Here is a 24,749-nt window from a genome sequence, read left to right as displayed (position 1 = left end):
AATGTAACAGTAAACAAACATGCTTCCTTATCTCTGCCACCTACACTGTTCTACAGCTCTGAACACATGACCTGATGCCTCTGCCCCTAAATTGTCTGAACCATGGCCAGACTCTCAACCCCTAGGAAAAGGTAACAAACAAAACAAAACAAAAAAAAAAACAAAAAAACACCCCAATGATTCCCTCTCCGTCCCACCAGTTCAGGTCCCCCTCACTGAGTACATGACACTATTGCTTTTGCTCTTTCATAGGAAGTGAAGGTTGTTGGTGTTTTTATAGCATCTATAACCTGTCTCATGTCTGTGCCACACTGCCTCTGCTGTGATGTACCGTCTCTCATAATGTTCCCCTACCTCAAGTCTCCATGGCCCTTATGGTTGTAAGGCAGCCCACTCACCTGTCTTTGAGACAGGGGCTTTCTACATAGCCCTGGCTGTCCTAGAACTGACTATGTAGTCCATGCTGGCCTCAAAGTCATTGGGATCCAACTGCCTTTGTCTCCTCAATGCTGGGATTAAAGGTATGCACCACTAAGTTTGGCCGATCCTCCCTCTCTTAATGAAGCCTATTTTGTGGATGGTGTCACTCTGTCTTCCTTACCACTGGATGTGTACTAATGGTTCTGTAGCCTGTATACTGAGTCCAGGCCTTCCACCATGAATCTCTGAGCAAGGCTGGGTGGGGTTACACATAGGAGAAAGCAGGCTCAGAGAGAGAAATGATGAGATGTCCAAGGTTGATGACATAGAACTGCAGCTGGACATGGCGGTGCATGGTGGTAATCCCTGCAGCACATGGAAGGATAAGGCAGGGTGGTTGTTAAAATCAATTTCAGCATGGGTTATATAGTGAGTCTGAGACAAACCTGGATTACATAGCAAGTCTCTGTCAAATAAAGAAATGAAAGAAAGAAAGAAAGAAAGAAAGAAAGAAAGAAAGAAAGAAAGAGAGAGAGAGAGAGAGAGAAAGAGAGAGAAAGAGGAAGGAAGGAAGGAAGGAAGGAAGGAAGGAAGGAAGGAAGGAAGGAAGGAAGGAAGGAAGGAAGGAAGGAAGGGGAAATTATATTTAAAAGGAAAAGAAAAGAAGGAAAGAAAGAAAGAAAAAATTTTGAAAAGAAAACTAGAAGTTCATGAAAAAAGAAGGAAGACACATGTCCTGTTGTTGGGAGACTCTCCTATAGCGTTAATACCTTCTGCATTTCAGCATTTATATGAAATACATATGTGCACTAATAATAACAATGATGATGATGATGATGATGATGATGATAATCATGATGATGATAATCATGATGGTGGTGGTAGTGCTGCTGGGTTTGTGGCTCAGTTGGTAGAGTGCATGTTGAAAGTCTTAGGTTCTATCCACAGCACCAATAAATCTGAGTGTGGGGTACACATTCACAATACCAGCATCAAGGAGGTTGATGCAAGAGGATCAGAAGTTCAAGATCATTATTGGCTACATAACAAATTCAAAGCCAGACTGGGCTAAAGAGATCTTGTTTCAAAATACTGATGATGAGGATAAGGAGGATGATAATAATAATGCTGGTGATCATGATGATGGTGGTGGTGGTAATAGAAGGAAGAGAAGGAGGGAGAAGGGGAGAGAGACTAGGAAAGACCCTAGATCTTCCTAGATTCATCAACAATGATGAGGACTCACCCCTGGGATAGTCAAGGTCTACCAAGTGCTTGTTGGAAGCCTGCCTTGCCCACTCTCACCCCTGCCCCATCCAACACACCTTTTTTTTTTTTCCAACACACCTTTTTAAGACCTAGTGGTGCCTCACTTACCACCTGGGCCATCTTCCCAATGGACTTAACCTTAAGCCCATGAATAAACAAACTCAATTCTTTCATCTCTAAGGGGAAAGGGTGGGCTAGAGTTAACAACCAGGTTGTAACTGAATTCTAAAGAGACAGTGCGCTCCTCCCTTTGGCTGTCAGATGACTGAGAGGACAATGACTTCAAGAAACTGGAACTTCCCCCCCAGCATGGAGTCTCACACTCAGAGGCAGGAAGCTGAAGCCCTGTGTCAGCCATGGGAGAGCATGTCTCCCAGAAAGAGACTCCATACAGTTCTGACAACCTGTCAGAGTGCCTCCCTCACAGGAGAGACTGCAGCTGAAGTGATGGTGGGTCAGTCTGGGCACATTGTGGCCAGGACTGCTTAAGCAGGGTATGAATAACTCTTGCTTCCTATTTAAGCCTACATGCTATGTCAGGACTCTGAAGACAGTGCTGGGGGCAAGGCTCATTAGGTCTCTTTATTTGTTCTTCCCTGGGTGGCCACATTGAACACATTGCTTTTCTCTGCTTTTGACTGTTAGTTTTCTGTTTAATTCATCTGCTGAGGACTGGTAGCCAAGCCTCGGTCACTAGGGCTAACAGGCACCAGGCTCTAACTGTAATAAGTCCAATAACAGGGTCCTTGAAATTCCTTCCAACTGGATGCGGCGGTCATGCTCAGAAATAAGTTTGGGATAATGAAGATAGAGGTCCTCACTCCAGCTGAAGTGTCTCAACAAGCCAAAGCTTCATTCTTGATCAAGAAGGTCAGCTCACAGGGCAACACTTGGGGACAGAAAATGCACTTTGTTTGGTGACTGTGTCTTTTTCCCTTTGGCCAAGGTCTGGCCTCACAGTCTTTCATTTCAGTTTTAAAAGAACTGGCAAAAAGGAAATGAAGGAAAGAAAAGGGGGGTCAGAATTCACTTAAATTCTGAGAATGCAAAAGGTCCTCTGTGTAAACTAAGGTTTTACTGGGGAGAAGGGATTAAATCATCTGCATTGGAAAACCAACCCTAAATCTGGACCACACCTTCTGGTGGCAGCCCATGCAGAAGAGAGCTTTTGCTTTTTGCCTGCCTGCCTTCACCCTGCCTGCCAAGTTCATCTCTCCTGTCTATGCTGTTGCTAAGGCATTCCTCCTCATTATTAGAACCTACTTATGGGGATTTCAACATTGATTGAGGACCAGCTGAGAGAATCAGCCTCATGGACTGAACAACTACTGGATTCCTAGTCTTTCAACCGGGAGCCAACCATTGTTGTGGTCCAGCTAACTGGACCACAGCCTGTAAGTCACTGTAATAAATACTGTGTGTGTGTGTGTGTGTGTGTGTGTGTGTGTGTGTGTGTGTGTGCGTGCATGTGTGCATGTATATGTTCATTCTAGGAATTCTGCTCCTCTAGAGACCCCTGACACAGTTGGCATAAGTAAGCAATTTCCCAGCAGGATCCCACTTGCTCAGGAAATAGCCCAACAATTAGCAAGTGAGAGTCCATGAAAAAGATGGTTTTAAAATACTGTGTAAAGGATTAACTCTTTGTACATTTGTAAATTTCATTTTGAACCTTTGTATATCTCATGGTATTTCTGACTTTCGTTTCTTTACTGTTTTCAGTTAATGTGTCTGGCTGTGCAATTATTTACATGCATGTTTTTATATATTTTTCAGGTTTTCCTAAATGTGCTGCTTAAACAATAAAATCTATTTAAAACCGTAGCAGCAGTCGGGAATCCCGATGAAGAGGGCAATGGCAATGTCATAGAAGCACTTACAAGGGTCAGGGTTACAGTTAGGGTCATTATGTATGTGTGTGTGCATGAAAGAGGCTCTGGAATCAGAAAAAAGGGCTTCTGATCTCCTGGGTCACTGTGGGTTCTGGGATCTGAACTCCCACCTCAGTAAGAACAGCAAGTGCTTTTAAGCCGGGAGCCATCTCCCCAACTCCTGAAAAGCTGTTTGTTTATGTTTATCTTTAGCAGATATCATGTAAAACATTTAAAACACAAACACTAGTGCTGGGTGGCACAGTGCTTGCCTGCCCGCAGAGGACTTGGGTTTCCATTCCCAACACTTGAGGAACTAGCTGAATGGATGACAAGAATGAATGTTTACATCCAAGAAAATTCCAACTTACTTTCTGCTACTTGCCATAAAGTAAGAAAAAAAACTGTTATATAAATATTCTCAACTGAGAAATAGACACTTCTGAGCTCTTCTAACAATCATGTAACTAACCTTTCCTGGGGAAAAGATAAGAATGTATGTCTGCTCACCCTGGACAACGTGCCAGGACAGGCCCAGGAAACACTTGCATCCAAGTCTAGCTTGGTGAAGGAATGGATTATTGAGGTGACATACAGGCTCGTGGGCAAGTTCCTTGATATAACATGGACATGGGTGACAGACAGCACAGGTAGTGACTCAAAAAGGGGGGGGGGGACTCTGAGGCCCCTGCAGGACCCAGAGACAAGTCTACAACAGCCTCCTCTCCTCAGCAACTGTCACTGCTTACATAACCTGGGAGAGGGGCTGTCTTAGTTAGGGTTCCATTGTTGTGATCAGACACCATGACCAAGGCAACTCTTATAAAAGACAACATTTCACTGGGGCTGGCTTATGGTTTCAAAGGTTCAGTCCATTATCATCATAGCAGGAAGCATGGAAGCATACAGGCAGACATGGTGCTGAAGAAGGAGCTGAGAGTTCTACATCTTAATCCAAAGGCAGCCAGGGAGAGAATAGGAACCTCAAAGTTCACACACACACACACACACACACACACACACACCGTGGTGACACACTTTTGCTAACAAGGCCACACCTCCTCCAATAATGCCTCACCTCCTAATAGTGCCACTCCCTATGGGTCAAGCACTCAAACACATGAGTCTATGAGGGCCAAACCTATTCCAACCACCATAGGAGCCTTGTGAATCTTGTACCTTTTGGAGCTTTCAAGCCTTGTAAATTTTGTTGACTTCCTGAGTCTTACATGCCTTCCTTCCCCTGGAGGGAAGGTTTCTGTTTAGACGATACAGCTACACAAGTATGATGTCAATGGAACACTCAACATGCTTTGCCAGAGAGGAGCCCAGTGCTGGCCTGAAGAACATTTTTGGTTTTTTAGTTTTTGGTTTTCGTGTTTTGTTTTTTTAAGACATATTTAATTTTGTTTTACATGTATGAGTTTTTGTCTGCTTGTATGCACCACTTGTGTGCAGTGTTCACAGAAGCCAGAAGAGGGCATTGGATCCCCCAGGATTGGAGTTACAGCTGGTTGTAAGTCACCATGTTGGTGAGAACACGCTTTTCCAGGCAGGAGATAGTAGTGCCCAGCAATTATGCAAAGAAGGCAAGTTGAAAAGAAAAAAACTGTGTGTGTGTCTTATCCTCTGATTCAAGGGAAGCTGGAAGGGGGCAGGGAGCTTGGTCACCTCCCAGAGCGAAAGGCAGGTAGAGAGAGCAAAACTACACACTACACACTTCACCTCTCCACTGTGATTCTGAGTGCCTCCCCCCTCCCCCCGGGCCCTGCTCCAAATAACTGTCTCCCGAGCCTTCTAAGGATCTTTCCTCCAGCCTCAGATCCAGTCACTGGTGCCTCATGAGGTGAGTGAACCCGAGACAAGGTCTCTCCCGTGAGGACCATGAAGCCTGCTTGCTTGGGAGAGGGATGATATCCCTCTGAAGTTCAGTGTGTGTGTGTGTGTGTGTGTGTGTGTGTGTGTTTTCAGCCCTGAGGTCACAGGCCTCAAGGCTGGCTACAGAGATTCACTCATTTCCTACCTGAATTCACGTGACTCCGTACCTGAGGCAGAAGTGGGCGTGAGAAGGGAAGTAGCCACTCAACCCCTCTGCCAGATAGAATCTCTTCTATCTCCAGACTGAGAGGTCTTCAGACCGAGAGGCCTCCCTCCCCAAGTCAAAGACTATTCCAAGCTCCGGCATGAGCTTCTTTCCCAGGGATTAGCTACATGAATAACTCCATTTTCTACATCCAGAAGACCCTACTCTAGCAATGTTGGAACACAATGTCCTGCCTGGACAGGACTGACTTACAGTCAACAGGCAGACACGGGGACACACATTAATAATCCCAGATGTGAAGAGGCTAAGGCAGTAAGATCTGGACTTCAGGCCTACCCTGGGCTACATAGTGACTTCCAAGTCAGCCCCAAGTTATAGTCAAACTGTCTGAGAGCAAAGGCTAAGGGTGCGGCTCAATAGTAAAGCACTTGCTGAGCCCGCACAAGACCTGGGTACTTCCTTCCACCAAGGAACAGAACAAAACAAACTAAAACAGACTTAAAGGCTCCAATGGAAAGTTTTCATGCTTTATGAGAAACAGTCTCTGAGCCAGGCACAGGGGTGGCAGCTAGACTGCTGTGTTCAGGAGGCCTAGGCCTCCCATAAGGTAGGAAAGACTAACAGAGAGGATCTAAGATGACGCCATAACTGTGCATGCACGCACAGGCTCACGAGCACACACACACACAGAGAGAGAGAGAGAGAGAGAGAGAGAGAGAGAGAGAGAGAGCTATTTCACACAGCACATCAGCTATTTCTAACATTTAATTCTGTCTTAATTAGGGTTTTATTGCTGTGAACAGACACCATAACCAAGACAACTCTTATAAAGAACATTTAATTGGGGCTGGCTTACAGGTTCAGAAATTTAGTCCTTTATCATCAAGGCAGGAATATGGCAGCATCCTGGCAGGCATGGTGCAGGAGGAACTGAGAGTTCTACATTTTCATCTGAAGGCTGCTAGCAGAATACTGGCTTCCAGGCAGCTAACGCAAGGGTATTAGCCTAATCCCACAGTGACACACCTACTCAAACAAGGCCACACCCACTCCAACAGGGCCACACCTTCTAATAGTGCCACTCTCTGGGCCAAGCATATACAAACCATCACAAATTCCTTCCTTTTCCTCTCTCCCTCCAGTGCCTCCCTCACTCTTTCCCTGGTACTGAAAATGGAACCCAGGGCCTCACACACATGCTAGGCAATCACTGTAGCACTGACACACACACACATGTACACATGCCTATGACCACACCACATCTGTATCTTAAACAGTGATGAAGCTGGGGCGTGATGGCGCACGCCTTTGATCCCAGCACTCAGGAGGCAGAGGCAGGCAGATTTCTGAGTTCGAGGCCAGCCTGGTCTACAAAGTGAGTTCCAGGACAGCCAGGGCTACACAGAGAAACCCTGTCTCGAAAAAAACAAAAACAAAAACAAAAAACAAAACAAAACAAAACAAAAAAAAACAGTGATGTTACAATGGCAGCAAGCCATCAGGCAGGCAGTGTAGGTGGGACTGTGGAACGGCTCCTGCTTCCAGCTATGGGACAAGAAACCTCACAGCCATCTTTCTGAGCACCGCAATGCTACCTAATAAATGAAGTCACTCCTGAAACTGATTATGCTGAGCCTAAAGATGTACTTAAGGCTGCCCCTCTGTTGTCTCTCAGAGTCCTGGCTCTGTGGAGCCTACTCACAGTGCATGCTCTATAGTTGCTTTTGTCTCCTGCTGAAGCCCATTGGGAAGAGAGACTGTGCAGTAGGAAGCCAGTGGGCCTGTCCCTGTAAAGTCCTCAGAGGCTTAAAGCAAAGTCAGTAGGAAAAGAGAGGGGGCACACCATCCCCAACCAGCTGCCACTATCCCTGGGTACCCACGCTAAGGGCAGCCTCATTTGCATGTCATCTGCATAAGACACAATCCTATTCCCGGTGGGTCTTGTTGCCTATCATTTCATTTAGGCAGCTCTGTCTTCCATAAAGGAGCATCACGGGACTGGGAGATGACTCAGTTAGTAAAACACTTGCCTAACAAGTGTGAGGATGGGAGCTTGGATTTCCATAACCCACATAAAAAGCCAGGCACAATCGGGCACATTTGAGATACCAAAAGTGTCTTGATGGGAGCCGGAAACAGGTGCTCCCTGGATGCTTGAAGGGTATTTATTAATGACTACGTCCAGTTAGTGAGAGACAGACTAAAGGATGCTAGCACCTAAGGAATGGCCCTTAGGCTGTCTTCTGGCCATTACACACACGCTTACCAATGTACACAGGCACTTGAGTGTGCACATACATACGCACACATACACACATGTAATATAGAATCTGGAACCTCAAATTCTGGCTCTTTGATATGCTTCTGTGGGACCTTGTTTGGCCTCAAGCCATTTCTGTACTCTGGGAGCAATTTCCTCTGCAATCCTCTCCCCTGACTGCTACAGAAAAGAAAAGCAAACGCTGGAAGGCAGTGCTTTCTATGCAAGAAACTGGGTGCCAGGCAGCAGTCACCTCTCCCTCCTGTAGACACCAGGCAAATCTGATCTTGGTTAAACTGCTTGTTCAGTCTGGCCCAAGGGGCAGCTGCAGGCAACTATTTTGAACTCTGAATATGAACTCTGGATAAGCCTTGAGGACAAGTTGCCAACCCACAAGATCTATCGTGCCTTCTGAGAAGCTTCAAGATACAAGGACTCATCCACCTGGCTGTTGCTAATTATCCCAAAATTTCTTCCATTCTGCTTTGTGACAGAGTGTCATGTAGTTCTAGGCTTTCCTTGAACTTGCCACATTGCCGGGGATGATCCCGAACTTCTGAGCCTCCTGCCTCAATCTCCCAAGTTCTGGGTGCCTGATTTGTGTGGTGCTGGGGATGGAGGCAGAGTTTCTGCATGCTAGGTAAGTACTGAGCCAACTAAGCCTCATCCCCAAACTTCCGTTTTGGGTTCAATGTCTCACAGCTGGGAAGAACAGAGTCACTTCTGGAGTTAACAAAGACAACTAGAAGGGAATGACAAGCAAGTCCATGGATTTGACTGCCAACTGTCCATACCATGCAGCTGTCTTAGCCTTCTCATGCCTCAGAGTTCTTGTTTGAAAATGAGTAAAGTGCACTTAATTCTAAAAAAGATTAAATGAAAGAACATAGCTATAACACTTAATGCAAAATGCAGTCTCTGCTGTGTAGCAAGCAGACAAAGCAGTGTCACTTGTCTACCACAGACACTGTCCTCTTCAGTGTTCCCTAGATCTCACTGCCAGCAAAAGCAAGCCAGGCCTACCTCATCTGTACCTTTTCTCCCCAGCCCCTTTTTTGCAGAGTGACCTTGATATCCCTAACAGGCCAGGCTGGGTCACCAGACCTCAAAAGGCCAATAAAACACACAAATAATAGTAAAAAGTTGTTCTATAACAGTTTCCTTTGAGACTGCGACATTGTATCCTGAAGGGAAGTTCCTAAGACAGAGAGTAGCCAACTCAAAATAGCTTCAGGAAGTCCCTGAAGCTTACAGGATTCACTAGGGTCTCCCTTTCCAAGAGTAAACAATAAAGGCTACTGAGAGTTGCTATCAAACAAGCTTCAAAGAAGACTGATACGGGATCTGCTGCCTGGAAACTGAGCATCCTGAAAAGGGCTTAGGCCAACTGCACTGCCTGGAAAGGATACTCTTCAGCCCACTGAGTTGCCCGGGGTCTGTGTAGTGAGTTCCAGGTTTCAGCTTTTATGGTGAGCATTGACAATGAAGCTGTACTTGTGTCATTTCTCCTCCTGTAAGTAACCCCTCAAGCATAAGTAATCTGTGAGTGTTTGAATAAGATGGGCTCCATAAACTCATGTATTTAAATGTTAGTTGCAAGGGAGTGGAACTCTTTGAAAGGATTGGAAGGATTAGGGGGGGGTATGGTCTCTTTGTCACTGCATTGAGTTTTCAAAAGCCCAAGCCAGGCTTACCAAGCTTATTCTCTCTCTCTCTCTCTCTCTCTCTCTCTCTCTCTCTCTCTCTCTCTCTCTCCTCTCTCTCTCCAGATTAGGATATAAAACTCTCTGCTATTGCTCTAGCACCTGCCTGCCACCATGTTCCTTGCTATGATGATAATGGACTAAACCTCGGAAACTGTAAGCAAGCCCCAATTAAATGCCTTTTTTGTTTTTTTTTTTTTGTTTTGGTTTTTGTTTTTTTGTTTTTTTGGTTTTTCAAGACAGGGTTTCTCTGTATAGCCCTGGCTGTCCTGGAACTCACTTTGTAGACCAGGCTGGCCTCGAACTCAGAAATCCACCTGCCTCTGCCTCCCGAGTGCTGGCATTAAAGGCATGAGCTACCACGCCTGGCTTAAATGCCTTCTTTTATGAAAATTGCCTTGGTCATGGTATCTCTTCACAGCAATAGAACAGTCTCTAAGACCCAAGCCCAATAAAACTCATTGGTTCATCAGGTTGAACTTTGATGGTGTTATGGCTGTTCTTGATTGTCAACTGAATACATCTGGAATGAACTACAATCAAAAAACACACACCAGAGATTGATTATTTTTGCTTGGTTTGAAGTAGGTGAATCCACTTCTAGTCCAGACCTTTGAGGTGGAAAGACACACCTTTAATCTGGACCACACCTTCTGCTGGAAGGTATAAGGACACAGACCTGCTCTTTGCCTGCTTGTCCTCACCTTGCTAACACATCCATTCCTACTGGCACTGGGGCTACTTCTTTGGGATTCCAGCATATACTGAAGACCAGCTGAAATATCTAGCCTCATAGACTGAACAACTACTGGATTTTTGGACTTTCTGTTCACAGTCAGGTATACTGCAGCCTGTAAGTTATTCTAATAAATCTCCTTGTGTGTGTGTGTGTGTGTGTGTGTTGTGTTGTGTCTTCTCAGGAAATGTATGTTACACAACAAAGCAGAGAAAGCTTTATTCAATGTAGCAATGTTGGAAAGGGGAACAAATAAAGAAGTTCAGTGACACTTCCAGCTCCAACTTCCAGGTTCTGATACAAGTTTAGGTTTTAAAAGGGGACGAGAGGCATGCCTAGCTAGGCAGTCCTGCTCATGGTGTGGGCCTGCTTATTATGGTTGTTGGGGCTTCAGTATCTTCTGACAAGGCAGTCTGACATGGTGTCAGAGTTACAGGATGTCTCTTTCTAGGAAACTCATTTCCCCAAAGTCCACCAGACTTCAGATTTTTTTCTTCTCCCAGAACAAGATACCTGGAGAAATTCCAGTTTCTTGGAGTTCATTGTTTTAATAATCTTAGAGCTAAAGAACGTCTCTCTAGAATGTCTTCATTCCTGCCTGGAGGGCTATATAATCTCTAAGGTCCCCCAGCCTGTCACAGGATGGAGCCTTTTCCAGTAGCTTTTGCTGCAGTGGGGTGTTTCTAATTCAAGGGTCTAGGGTACCTCTAGTTGGTTGGTGAAGAGTCTGTGAGTAGCTGGGAAGATGGACTCACAAGCATGAGAACCTGACTAGCAATTGCAACATCTGGCAAAAACCAGGCACAACAGAGGACATCTGGATCCTCAGCCCCAAAGGGGCAGCACCCATGCATGTTCTATACTGATGGGTGACTCTGACGACAGAGGTGCCTCTTGTTCCTCTTTTACCCTAGAGGCCCCAATCTGAATGGTTAGAACACAGAGCCCTGGACATGCAGCATGCCCCAGGCCATCACTGCCTTTATTTGTTCAGGCCTCAGTTTCTCCTGGGCGTGGAAACCAAGTCTCAAGCTGGTTCTGAAGCCTGGCCGGCTAGCATGGGTGTCTAGAAAGTCAGTGGCACCAGGCAGAACCACTCTTGGTGACTTACTTGCTATGCCACATCCTTACTAAATAGCTAGGTGATTCTAGGGAGTTGGAGCATGGGGCTGCCACCTTGTTAAGAGGCTGGGGACAGCTGCTGAGCGATCCCTAAGCAGGGTGGGGTTTGTGGTGTGGTGTCTGGAGGAGAGTGTTATCTCCCTCCAGTCATTCAGCATGCACCACCCTGAGAGGCCTCACACTCTATCTCAGAGCTTGAGCTAAAGGACTCTCCCAAGGCGAGGGGGCTAGTGCTTACTGGGGCCCTCCACCTGGGAAGGAGAGGTTAAAGGTGATCCAGGGTTAAGGAGAACCTGGTTCAAATCTCCTCCGGTATGCCACATCTCAACTTATGATGGTGAGTCACTCTGTTATCTGAAAGATGGGCCTGGTCTGTTCTTTTCTTCTTACATTTTTATTACATTAACATTTTATTACCTTGATTGATTGATTGATTGATTGATTGATTGAGTATATGTGTGGGGATGCACATGTGGAAGTCAGAGGACAACTTGAAGGGAGTTGGTCCCAGAGATGGAACTCTGGTTGTCAGATTTTGTCTACACAGCAGTCACCTTCTGAGTTTTCTCATCAGCCTTGGTCCATTCTTTTTTGTCTGTTTTGTTTTGACAGACAAGGTCCCACTGTGTAATAGTGGCTGGCCTTGAATTTACAGAGAGCTGCCTGTTTCTGCCACGTAGAGCTAATCCTAGCTCTAAAGGTGTGTGTCACTACATTCAGCTCCGATCTAGTCATTTTGCTGAGTTCTCAAAGTGGCGCAAATGTCCACCACTGCCCTTCTCTCCCCTCCTTTTGCCAGGCCAAGTCTCAGGAAGTAGAGAACGAGAGGTTGGGCAGGGGGAATCCCAACCTTCACACTAGAGGCTCTGTGTCCACCTTTGACCTCGGTGTGCTTGGGGATGACCTGAGGTCATTGACCGACCGGCACCCCACCCCACCCCCATCCCACCAGGTCCAGGGCGGGGCTGTGACCTGCTTGTCTGGAACTTGGCTTACACTGTTTACCACTGCTCAATCGTTGCAGTGAGCTCCAGCCACCCAGCTTCAGAAGAAATGGCTTCAGAGGCCCACAGGCAGCAGGGCTCTTGCCCCACCATCCCCTCAGAGAGCTGTGGAAAATCACCAGAGAAGAAAGGCAGTGCGGCCGACTCTAGACCTGGTGAGCTGGGGTCTGTGGGGCAGGGAGGAAGCGGGGCATAGGCGACACAGGAAGCAACTCTACCCTGATTCCAGACTCAATCTGCATGGACTGATCCAAGGTGCTGGGCTCCTATCTCAGAAACCCCAGAAGTCCACGAAGGTGTGCTTCCTCCGAGCAAGTGTGCACTCTCTTCTTGTGCGTGTATAGATTTATGATGCCTAGTGTGTGTGTGTGTGTGTGTGTGTGTGTGAGAGAGAGAGAGAGAGAGAGAGAGAGAGAGAGAGAGAGAGAGAGAGAAATGTCAACCTCTGCCTTACTTTTTTTAAGAGGCTCCTACTTGGCCTGGAGTTCACTGGATTAGCTAGGCTGGCTGGTCAGCAGTCCCAGAAATTATTGGTTACTGCCTCCCTGGAGCTGGGCATAGCCCTGCATCTATCTGGCTTTGGGTGTGTGTGCCTATGAGGAAAGTTTTGGGGGAATCTAATTCTGATCTTCGTGCTTGCATCTCGAGAACTTTTCTTACGCAGTTCTCTCCCCCAGCCCACCTCATTCTTTCTGGATTATGGGGAAGGAGAAAGGGGTCACCAGTAAGTTGTGTGCTGATAGAGTGAGCCTGACCCAAAGGCATGGCTCACAGAGAAAAGCTTGCCAACTGAGCTAATAACATAATAAGGATAGCATTGTCAGGAGCATGGCCCCACGTCCTTGCCATCAGGTAAAGAAGGAAGGAAGGTCAGCTATATGGCAGCTGCTCTCAGAGAGGAGGACGCTCTAAGTATTTCCCCTGAAGCTTTGACAGGTATTGAGTGTCTGAAGGCTGAAGTCTTTTCTCCATATTTTCAGAAATTCAGGAATAGACTAAGTCGTGTGTGTGTGTGTGTGTGTGTGTGTGTGTGTGTGTGTGTGTGTACAATTTATAGGAATCATGGGTTCTGGGGCTGACTCAGGTTAGCAAGTTTGGCAGCTTACCTGCTGAGCTATCTCCCTGGCCTCCATATGGATGTAGCACACCTCCAAGTTTAGCCACAAGCAGGGACTGTTGATTGCACATGAAAATTTTGGTATAAGGTGATAGGTTATTTCTCCACCACAGGTGAAATGAGCAGATTCAAGCCAGATTAGATTTTATTAAAGGCAGGTTTCTTGGGAAGCTGTTTTCAGGCAAGTTCATTGACCCCACAGATTGAGGCCAGGGGAGTTGCCATGATGGGGAAGTGGGGGAGTGGAGAAGGAAATAGAAAGGAAGGGAGAGCACAGAGAGGTGAAGAGAGACCAAGATGTCTGGATTGTATAGGGAAGAGCATCTGGGCAAAGGACAGTTCAGCCCCTGGACTGGAAAGTTCAGGGTTGGGGGCAGGGTATGCTGGGTTGGGGGCAGGGTGTGCCAGGTAGGGACTGAGGGATGCTGGGAAAACCTGGAGGCTAGGTCTGCTTTGATATGTAAAATATGCAGTCCTTCGGTTCGAAACCAGACACTATGGAGTATTAAGGCCAGCTTGAGATACATGAAACTTTATCTAAAATAAAGTTCACTTCAATTAAAAAAAAAGTTCTACTTCAGTAGAGGAATAGAAAGAGGTAACCTTATTCTATAGTGGGGCAGCAAACAAGGTGCAGGGGATTTGGGAAATACTCAAGGTGGCTCCCAGTGTCTCATAAGCCACACCTTACAATACAGAGCGATATACCATACTAGGTCACAACAGGAACGATATACCTTTGGTTCCAAGACCAACTAGCCTCAAGGGCTATCCTCCTGCCCCCTCACCTGCCTGTCTCGGTTCTCTGGGTGCGTCTGAGATGGCCTTTTACCCACTGGGTTATGTTAATAGCAAAGGATTCCTCACTTTTCTGGGTCACCCTCACCAAGTGCAGTTTATCTCCCATATAGAAGAGAACAACCCCCCACCCCCCCACGCACCCCACACTGCCAAAGCTTGGGGGAGTCTCGTGGTGCCTGGCTTAGTTGGCACAACTGGACAATAGGATGTTCCCTGGGCCTCAGCCAGACAGGACCAGATTCAAGTGTCCTGGCTCTTGACCATGGCAGCCAGAAAACACGGTGGCTTCCTGTGGCCATCTAGTTTTAATAGTCAAGTAGAACATTTATTTTTGTACACAGAGACAGATGTGTTCTGTCCTCATCTATAAGTGGGGGATCAATCCAAGATAGAAAAGCAAACAATGTTCCACTCCTTGCTGGGTCAAGTAGAAGATGAATCTGGGTTTTCTTCCTGGATGCTCTTGTCCTCTTAGCCAAAGCGCTAGCCTTATCTTTATGTAAAAGAACTACCTCAAGGTCTCTGGAAATAGACTGCTCGGCAACTGAATGTACAGATACTGTATGTGTGGCCTCTGCTGTATCTGCCACATTCCAGTGCAGCTGGGTACACAGGAGAGTGGAGTAGCCAGAACCCCTCCCTCACTGACAGAAGCTTTGTGTATGTGTTCATGCACATGTGTGTGTGTGTGTAGATAAACGTGTACATGTATGTGTACATGTACTTATATGTAGAGGTCAGGCCTTGAGTGCTGTTCCACGGGGTACCATCCACCTTCCTTCTTGAGGCAAGGTCTCTCACTGGCCTAGAGCTCACCAAGTAGGCTGGTCAGTGATTTACCCATCTGCCTTCCTAGTACTGGGATTCCAAGCTTGTGCCGTCATGCTTGGCTTTTTTAATGGACCAAACCCCCAGGTCCTCATGGTTGTAAGACAAGTAAGTACTTTACTGGCTGAGCCTTCTCCTCACTTCCCCAGACACTTTTTCAAGACCAAGCACTGTGTGTAGGCAGCATGCTGAGCAAACATACTGTTCTAGACTCTGGTTCTTGTCTGTTCAAGACAGGGGCCAGCCCTCGAATTTTGCCTGCCATGAAACCTACCCTGTGTAGCAGGGCAATACCTTGGGGCAATTATACCTAAAATGGAACCTTTAAGAATGGCCACAGGAACTCAGAGATGTGTTTGCTGGTACATGTTTGGACAGTGGGACCCTTGAAGGAGGCTAGAAAGGATCTAGGCACTGAAGCAGACAGAAGAGAGAGCTGGTGGAAGAGGCAGGAGTGGAAGCCCCTAGCCGAGGAGAGGAAGTTCAGGATGCTTGTGGGAGCTCTGGGTTACTGGGAGAGCAGAGAAACCCTTAAGAGCAGCATTTCTTTCCACAAAGAGCACAGAACTCTGCTTCTTCAACCCACTGTACCTTTAAGAAAAAAAATCATTTATTGTGTGTGTGCACAAGCTTGAACAGTACACACATGGAGGTCAGAGGACAACTTTTCACTTTAGGGTCCTGGGGGTTGGGGGCTGAACTCAGGCTTGTTGGGAACTGCCTTTACTCCTTGAGCCATCTTGCTGGTTCTTCCTGGATACTTTAGGGCCATCCCTGAGGTCCAACCTTACTTCTGGCCTCTCAAAACCTTGTCTCCAGATACCCTGGGGCTTCCCAGAAAACAAGATTCTTAGAATTCCTCAATGTAACTTCCAACTGAGCTGTGAAGCTTCACACCTGTAATCCCTGCAGGGCAGGAGCTGTGGCCCATAACTGCTAAAAGGTCAAGGCCAATCTGGGCCTCTTAGGGAAGTGCTGTTTCCAAAACAAAACAAAACAAGGGGCCTGGGAGATGCTCAGTTGGTAAAGCATTGCCAAGCAAGCTGGAGGATCTAAGTTCCGGTCACCCACACCCATGTAAAACAGGCAGCACTCCATGATTGTGATCCCAGCACTGGGCAAAGGAGACAGCAAGCTTAGCCTAGCCAAACCAGTAAGCTCTAGGTTCTGCCAGAGACACTGTTTCAAAAAATAAAAATTAAAGTGGAGATCCAAGTGAAGAGAAGACCTACCGTTGATCTGGCTCCCATCCCCCAACACATGCGTGCACAGATATAAACACCTTCATAGGTTCCTCACCCTCCTGAACGCACTGTAAAAGTCAAAGCTCCTTAGTAGGAGTTAATGGACTTCTGCTCTAGGAAGTCTAGAAAGTCTCAGTCCTGTGAGTCAGGAAAACCACACTCCCATTTCCCATAAACTGAGCATGAAGCTAATGCCCCTAGGGCCATCGGTATCAGGTAGGAAAGGCCATGTAAGTCTGAAGCGACATCTTTATTCTGTGCCCTAGGGGGTTGCTGTGCCACAAAGCAAGGCGAACTGGGGCAGGGAATAGCAGTGGGCAGTGTCCCAGGGCAGGGGATACCTTTATCAGGGCAGGGTGGTATCTTAGAACTCAGAGGTGTGTGTAGGGGTTCTAGCTTAGCCAGTAGTTCCCAGAGAGCCATGATGGACCACCACAAAACCAACGGGGCATTGAAAGCTGAAGACTTCTGAGAGCAGGTCAAAAATCATTTCTGAGAGACAGATGTGATCCAGCTACAGTCACCCCGTTCTGGTTACAAACCTGTGCACCCTCATTGGAGTCAGAGGGGTTATGCTAAACTCACACCCGCTTGTCACCCACCTGTGCAGCCCTAGCCTGCTGCCTAAATGACCACTTTGACCTTGATCAAAAACTGCCCTTGAATTTTAAGTGTTCTTAGAAAGGGGGAGGCACGCAAAGGTCACCCCATCTTCCCGCTCCCTGTTCCTCCTAGTTCATGGTGGTGTGTTCTGCTGACTGTGGGCAGATCAGGAAGTGACAAGACAGGCTCTGAGACTCCCTAGGGGAACGGCTGGTGGAGGGGTGGTGGCTGGTGGCTTCCTCCACTTGTAGTGCAGGGCGGAGACAGCGATTGAGACTAGAAGGGGTGGCACTGCTGGATAAACGGCTACGAGCTGGCGGGCGGCCACTACCCCGCCAGGTCCTGCCCCACGGGCGGGCGGGGCGCAAGGAGAGGAGGAGCCTGAGGCCGAGCCACCGCCTCCTCCCGCGACCTGCAGCTGCCAAGGCTCCTCCAAGCGGCCGGCTGCCGAGGTGAGTGACCCTGCCCCGGCTCGCTCGCGTGCCTTAGGCTGTGCATGGTCCCCAGGACCCTTGTAGCGTGCCTGCTGTGACGCACCCTGAGCAGTCACTACAGGTCGGGAACCCTCGTCTCCTAGAACCAAGCCACGTGAGGCTGGAGGCAGAAGATCTCAGTGGGGTGCCCACAGACCAGGGAAAGCAGGCGTCTGGAGCCCGGGTTTCACTTGTGAGCCACCCTCCCGGGCAGTCCTGAACTACCAGGGTCCCACGTGCTCTTCGTTTTTTGCTCAGCGGGTTTCGGGGGAGGGAGTGCCTAGTACCCAATAGGCAGATCTGCCTAGTGCCCGCCTCTGTCCGCGGAACCTTAGCCTGGAAAGTTCTTCCTGTCCACTGAAATCTGGGAGTAGGTTTCCGGCAGGAGTATAGTGGTAACTTTGGTCACTCTGGTTAGATGTAGTGGAGGTTGTGTCTTAGGCTGTTTGGGTCAAGAGGCAGTTTGCGCTGGTGGAGGTCGGGGATGAGGGGCGGTGGGGGACCAAGAAGCCAAACAGGTGTTCAGAGCCACCTCCAAAACAGGCTCCAGAATTCGGGGTTTGTGAAATGCCCTAGGGAGGCATGTCTGTCCATCAGAGCGCTGCTATGATATAATTAGCAGCCAACATTTCTCCGACACTTATATGTGCCAGGGTGCATGTAGGGGCTCTGTGCACATTAGTTCAGCTAATCCTGGCAGCCAGGAGAGCCTGTTTTTCTGTTACTCAGGGGAATTCTGAGCCTTCCAAATTCCCGGTGTTTTGCAAGGACACAGGTAGCAAATTATAGAAGTTGTTAGACTTTCCCAACAAAGAGGGCTTCTATCAGGTAAAGGAGGCCAGATCCTCAGAATGTCTGGACAGCACCATGAACACAGTGCTGGGCGAGAACAATGCCCACAAGAGGAAAGAGCATGCCCTCTTAAGCCACCCCAAGGGCTGGTGTGTGTAGTCTGTCTGTCCATGTGGAGGCCAGAGGTGGGTGTTGGGTGTCTTCCTTTATTGCTTTGTACATTTTGAAAGATGGGCTCACTCCCTCAACCTGGAGCTCACCAGTTGGCTAATCTGTCTGGCCAGCAAGCCCTGGGAATCCTCCGGTCTCCGCCTCCCCAACTCTGCCATTACAACTGTGCATGAGTGCACTAGCTTTTTACCTGAGTTCTAGACATCCAATCTTAGCTCCTTGGGCTGGCACAGAAAGCACTTCACTGACTCAACTCTCGCCCCAGCCCTGCAAAGGGCTGTTAAAAACACAGATGTCCAGTCCTCCTGGGCAACCAACTGAGTCAGCCAGGAGCACGTGGAGGGCCCAGCAGTGTGTCTGTCTGCCTTGCTCATCTCTGTCACCAGTGGTCTGCAAAGGGGTTGGCAGGAAGCAAATGCTTAACCCAGTGTTCCACGGATGAAGAGACGGAAAGGGGCAAGCAATGTCATGGGGGAAAGGGTGGGGATGGGAAACATGGGAGGCTAGTGGCCTCGGAGCCAGCTGGGGGCTCAGGATGGCCCACCTGATCATCTAGAGTTCGATCAGATTACCTGAAGCCTCCTGAGGTCTTCCAGGCCTGATCTGGTTAAGCTTGGATCTCTCCAGTCTGAAGACACCAGATAGATGGATTCCTGGCCCAGCCTGTCTTCTGTCCTTGTTTCAGGATTCTTCCTTCCTTAGCCTCTTCAGAGACAGAGTATCAGGCAGGGTTTCAAGGTGTTAAAAAGTGAAAGTTCTTGATCAAAGTCCAAAGCCACACACCTTCGCAGTGGGTGGGATGAGGCAGGTAGGAGAGTCTGGCTTTGTAGCCAGCAAGCAGCGAGTCTGAATCTCAGCCAACGCTTCTGGATCTCTGGACTTGGCTCTTCAATTGGTAAAGCCTTTCCTGGGCCCTTAGGCACTGTATCCTCATAAAACAGAGAGAGTGCTACCCACGGGCATTCATTATACAGAATTCCAAATTGTCAGAGTTTGTTAAGTATCAGGTTCCTCACTCTGCTCCCAAGGGTTTGAGTATCGATGCTATGTGTTTAGGTTTATGTCTATGTCAGGGTGTGTGCAGGTGTGCAAGTGTGTGCTTACATGAGCGGGAAAACCAGACATCAACCTCAGCTGCCATTCTTCTTGTTCCTTGCTCTCTCACTGCTCTGGGTCTTGCCAGTTCAGCTTGGCTGGCTGGCCTGTGAGCCCCAGGGATTGCCTGCTTCCCTGGCTTTGTGATTACAAGTGGCACCGCCATCCTCAGCTTTTTCATATGGGTTCTGGGGGTTGGGCTCAGGTCCTCAAGCTTGCAAGGCAAGTAGTTTTATCAACTGAGTTATTTCCCTATGTCAGATTTGAGTATGAATCTGATTGGACCTTCCAGGCTCATGGAGAGAAGACCATCAAAGCCCAGAGTGGAGTCTGAGATCCCCTTCTCTGTGACAGGGCTGGCCCTAGCTCCAGGCCCCAGCAACCCTTGTTGAGAGTCTGGACACCTACCTCCAGGACAGGAAAGTGTCTTTCTGTGCTTCCTGCTGCCTGCAAACTGAAACCTTAATAGGCTGAGGCAAGGGTGGAAGGTCTTCCGGGACTTGGGTTCTCTGCCTTCCAACTGAAACTGGATCTGCCTCTTGCTGCCTTCCCTACCCTGCAGAGTGGTTAGGACTTGCTGGGTTGGGCAGGCAGGAGGTGGGTACTTTAAGTACGCTATGAAATTTCTCTCTAGTGTCTGGACCAGGAATGGGCCTCTGGATTTAAAAGGAGGGAGTTTGCCAATTTAGAACCTGTGTTGGCTCCTTTCCTCTGTGAAGGGATGAGTGTGTGCCTCTGTTTTGTAGTGTGTGAAGACATGTACATGCCATGGAACTTGGTTAGAGGTCAGAGGACAACTCGGGAGATTTTGTGGTCCTCTTGTGTCTTTACAGGTCACCAGGTCACCAGGTCAGCAGGTCAGCAGGTCACCAGGGCTTGTGCTTTAACCAATGACCCATCTTACCAGTGCTTGTTTCCTTCTCTTGCCCCACCCATGAAACCCCATTTTAATCTGTGAGGTTGTTAAGGTTATGAGGGGGGCTTCTCACATGATGTGCAAGTATAAAGTAAGGAAATCATATCTTCTAGTTGACCCCCAAACTGGGCCTATAATCTGTCCCACCCAGCCTCTGACAGAGAGCTTCAGCTCACCCCCTTCCTGTCCTTGGCCTCTGTGCACTGATGCCATCCCGCCTGAAATGACGTCCTCATTCCTGAGCGGCTAGCTTCCCCACACACCGGAGCCTGGCCCAAGCAATGGTGTGCTCCTCCCAACCACATGACTTTTCCAAGGGCCGACTAGCCTTCAGTCTCTTCTTTCAATCCCAAACCAGAGACTCCTTGCCACTCAGTCTAGGTCTGTTCAAATCGCGCTTCCTCATCCAAGTAACAGTTACAGAGCGCTCACGAGGTGCCAGGCACTCAGACCAGCACAGTTGGCAGCACTACCCAGCTGTTCCACTTCCAAACTCATCTATCTGAAGCCTCTGCATTACCAAGTACGAGTAAAGAAAGGCCTCTCTTCCATGTGCCTGGCCCTCCAGAGCAATGCTTTGAGTAGACCTCTGCCCAGTTGCCCTGCAGTGTAAAAGCCCTCCACCAGAAGAGTTAGCTCTCCCAAACAACACGTCTTTACCTCTCACCTTGGTCACCCACAGGAGCAACTATGCGTATCACTGTTCCGTAGTCAGGTCTGTCTTCCGCTCCATGCCAACAGCCTGGTGCTTAGACATTATTTCCATGCTGGGAACTAAACACAGGGTTAGAGCATTCTGGGCAAGCGCTCTTACACTGAGCTGCTCTCCAGCTCTGACTGCTTGTTTTGTGCCTCTTTAGCTCTTAGTTTAGGAGATTAAGCTTGTCCAAACAAGGAGACAGTCCCAAGAGCATCACACTAGCCAATGGCATGAATGTGGAGGAATATGAGGATCAGTGAAGGGTGGAGTGGGTTATCCCAGCACGTGTGAAGAGAGCAAAGCCTTCTTGAGGCTGGTGAGCAGGCCTTCCACAGTGACCACCTCCCCATACTATAGACGCCTGTTATCTGTGGGGTGGAGGTTTGTCATTCTTCCCGGCAGGCTTATGGAGGTAGCAGAACCCCAACAGTGAGGTTGGATGTCTCTGAGGGCAAACTTGTTCTAGGTGACTGTGACCCTCCTAGTGGAGTTGATCTGGACAGTGTGGGATGTGACAAGGAGCCAGTGCTCAGTTGTCTGGGTGGCCAGCCTTGCCTGTGCAAGGGTCAGAAGCATACTGGAAGCAGTGGCTGTGTCCAGCAAACCGGTGCCCCCATGAAGACTGAGCCAATGTAAAAAATGACATGAGTCCCTTGGATGGTCCTAAGAGGGATGGCTCCTGACTGGTTAGAGCTGGAAGGGGAGGAAGCAGCTGGAGCCCAGACATCAAGAGTTTTGATTGGGCGGGGATGGTATTCTGGAAAGCCTTACTCCTAGAGATCCAGGCTCTGTGACTGGAGATGGACACCTTAATGCACCTCTGTTTTCCCCTGAGCAAAGCCTCATGGGAGCAGGTAGAACCCTAAGGAACTGCAGAGAGTCTGTTAGCTCCTTTCTGCTTCACCCAGCAGGTGTCTTTTCCTGGGGAAGTGTCCCTTCCTCTTGGAACTGCTACTCTAAGGGGACCTGGAGATCGATCACCCAGCAACCTTGTCTGGGACACAGTAGGCTAAATCCTGTACTGAGTCAGGAATTCTGTCCCAAATCCTGCTGCTCAGAGCTTGGGATGACTCTGGGGCTCACTGGTGATGGAGAGTCCTCCTTGAACCCCACTGCCTCCGCAGGCATCTTCCAGCATCGAGGGGGCACAGCTCAGAATGAGGGACTAGAGGAGATGCACAGGTTTCTATCCTCAGCTGATAATGTCCAGGGATCACATGGTACCCCCCAGCAACAGAGAGCAGATTCAGACAGCAGGCAAACACTGAGTAACCTGTGTCTTTAAGAGCTTCCATAGTCACTGTTTTACTTAATGGTCAAAATAGAAAACACTGGGGATGTAGGCAAAGTCCAAAGTCTTGCTTATCATGTATGAAGTCCTGGGCTCCAACCAAAGACCCATATAAACTGGACATAGTAGAATATCCCTGTAATCCCAGTACTGGGGAGGCTGGGGCTGAAGGATCAAGGGTTCAAGGTCATTCTTTAAGACCAACCTGGTCTACGTGAGATCCTCAGAGTAGGAAAGAAGCCTTCCCAAGGTCACATTGTTAGCATGTGGTTAAATTCAAGTTCATATTTAGGGCAACCAACTGCTAGCCTAGCCTTACTCGTTGATTCAGAGTGGGTAAATGTTGTCCAGGACTACAGGAGCTGATAGATGCCGACAGCAGGGAATTGTATTTCCAAAGAAGTGGGATTTGGGTGGGTCACGAGTATGTTCAAACTCAGATGGAAAGAGCAGGCCAAGAGCAAGAAAGTCACAGGTCAGGGCGTGAAGAAAGAGAAAACAAAACCAGTCTCTGTATTGGCCTGCGCTGGACTCCATGTGATTCCAGAATCTAGCCCTACCCCCAAGAGGCTTTACTGTTAGGGACAGACATCGAGGACTGCCAGTCAGAGGAATATGGACCTGCTCTAGTTGCTGGTCCTTATAAAGCCACAGACTGGGACGTGTGTGCTTATCAACAGACTTCACTGGGCTGCAAGTTTGCTAGTTCTGAGAGGCTGAAAACAGTCAGATATGCCCAGACACAAGCCCAGACAGCACCGTTCCTGAACTCTGGGCTGCCCTCAAAGCCTTGGAACCCAGCAGTAAGCAGCCAGCAGCGAGTAGGCGTGTGCCCTTATCTACCATTTCCAGTGAAACGATAATAGAGCTGTCTGTCCATCATCTTCTGCTATGGGCACTGTCTGGCATGTGGTGACAAAGAAGCTCCCCCTATCAGCACAAACTGCTGAGAGAATTCTCGAGAACCCTGTAACAGCCATGGTGATTGCAATGAATTACCCTCCGAGAAATTGATCATTCGCTACTTTCTGTTACCATAATGCTGGCTTTGTACCTCCAAGGGTCTCAGTGTCTCTGCCCACCCTCTCCATGACATTTATTCATTTTATGCATCCTGGCTTCAGCTTGCCATCCTGCCTCAATTCCTGTACCAAAGGCTCTGCAGTCTGAGCCACTAATTACTACAGTGAGGTTTCCTCCCCAAACAGGAAGTCTCCCGCAGAATTGCTCTCTCAGGGCACTCTCTAACCGAACCTCAGCCACCTCTCCCGGGGCCAGTCCCTGTGGCCAGCTGTAGGCGGGCAAACTGAGAGGGGAGGTGTCCCAGTTACTCACGCCCTAGAAGGGCCCATGGCCTTCCCGATTCTGAAAAACCCCAGTCAGACTGCCGAAGGTGGAGACTTTAGTCAGAAGAGACGACTTGCAGTGGGGTTGTCTGGGCATTCTAAAACTTCAGACCTCCCCTGAGGCCAGATGGCGCAGTCACCTGTTGCTGGTAAGTCTGTCAGGGCTCCAGGGCAGCCACCAGATTCACTTACTAGTACACCATCCTCTGGTCTACTTGAGAATGCTGTTCTTTGAAGGTCTGCAGATTTACCAGAGCCCAGAGAGAGCAGTGTTTTCCTGAGAGTTGCACAGCCTCAGCCTGGCAGCAAGGAGCACAGTAGAATAAGATCTTGTCAAAATAAAGCGGGAGATTGATTGTCTGCTGTGTGTATCTCAGGGCCACCTTCTCAGAGAGGGCATTCAGGCAGTGAACACATGAGCCTCTTCCGAGTGCAGGGCTCCGGTTTGCACACACAGAGAAAGCAGCAGCTTCGTGGGTTTTACTGTGTGTTGCTTTAAAAAAAATTAATGTTCATGATGTATTTCTGAGGAATGTGGGCCCGTCGGGAATTATAAATTTTACACAGAACTGCCGGCTGCGAGTAATCGAACTGGATTTTTCTAGAAGGATTTGAAAAGCTAGATGTTTGTAAAAGCTCTATCAATTATTCATTCGCTTTTATTCTGCAAAGTGATGTGGAGAGAAAATGCTGTTTTCTAACAGATCAAACTTGTGTGCATGAGTGTGTGTGTGTGTGTGAGAGTGTGTGTCTGTGTGTGTGTGTCTGTGTGTGTGTTTGTGTGTGTGTGTATCTGTGTCTGTGTGTGTGAGTGTGTGTGTCTGTGTGTGTGAGTGTGTGTTTCTGTGTCTGTGTGTGTTTGTGTGTGTGTTTGTGTGTGTGTATGTGTTTGTGTGTGTCTCTGTGTGTGTGAGTGTGTGTCTGTGTGTGTGAGTGTGTGTGT

At 48.3% G+C, this 24,749-nt stretch overlaps 1 protein-coding gene across 3 annotated transcripts in view; it reads left to right on the top strand.

The window, feature by feature from the left end:
• Positions 1–12,430: 12,430 nt before the first annotated feature.
• Steap3 (STEAP3 metalloreductase) overlaps positions 12,431–24,749 on the top strand; it is a 44,841-nt gene continuing 32,522 nt past the window's right edge. Inside the window, exon 1 of one of the 3 annotated variants that reach the window (XM_021159141.2) lies at positions 12,431–12,584. In XM_021159141.2, coding sequence (XP_021014800.1) covers positions 12,479–12,584 — 106 coding nt within the window. In that variant the 5' untranslated portion in view covers positions 12,431–12,478. Of the gene's footprint in view, positions 12,585–17,343; positions 17,475–23,820; positions 23,956–24,749 lie in introns of those variants that run through there. The other 2 variants (XM_021159149.2, XM_029482900.1) reach the window with 2 other exon arrangements.

The sequence above is a fragment of the Mus caroli genome, chromosome 1 (assembly GCF_900094665.2).
Source record: "Mus caroli chromosome 1, CAROLI_EIJ_v1.1, whole genome shotgun sequence".
Lineage (NCBI taxonomy): Eukaryota > Metazoa > Chordata > Mammalia > Rodentia > Muridae > Mus > Mus caroli.
The sequence above is the reverse complement of the archived record's forward strand: the minus strand, read 5'-3'. Positions and strand labels throughout refer to the sequence as shown.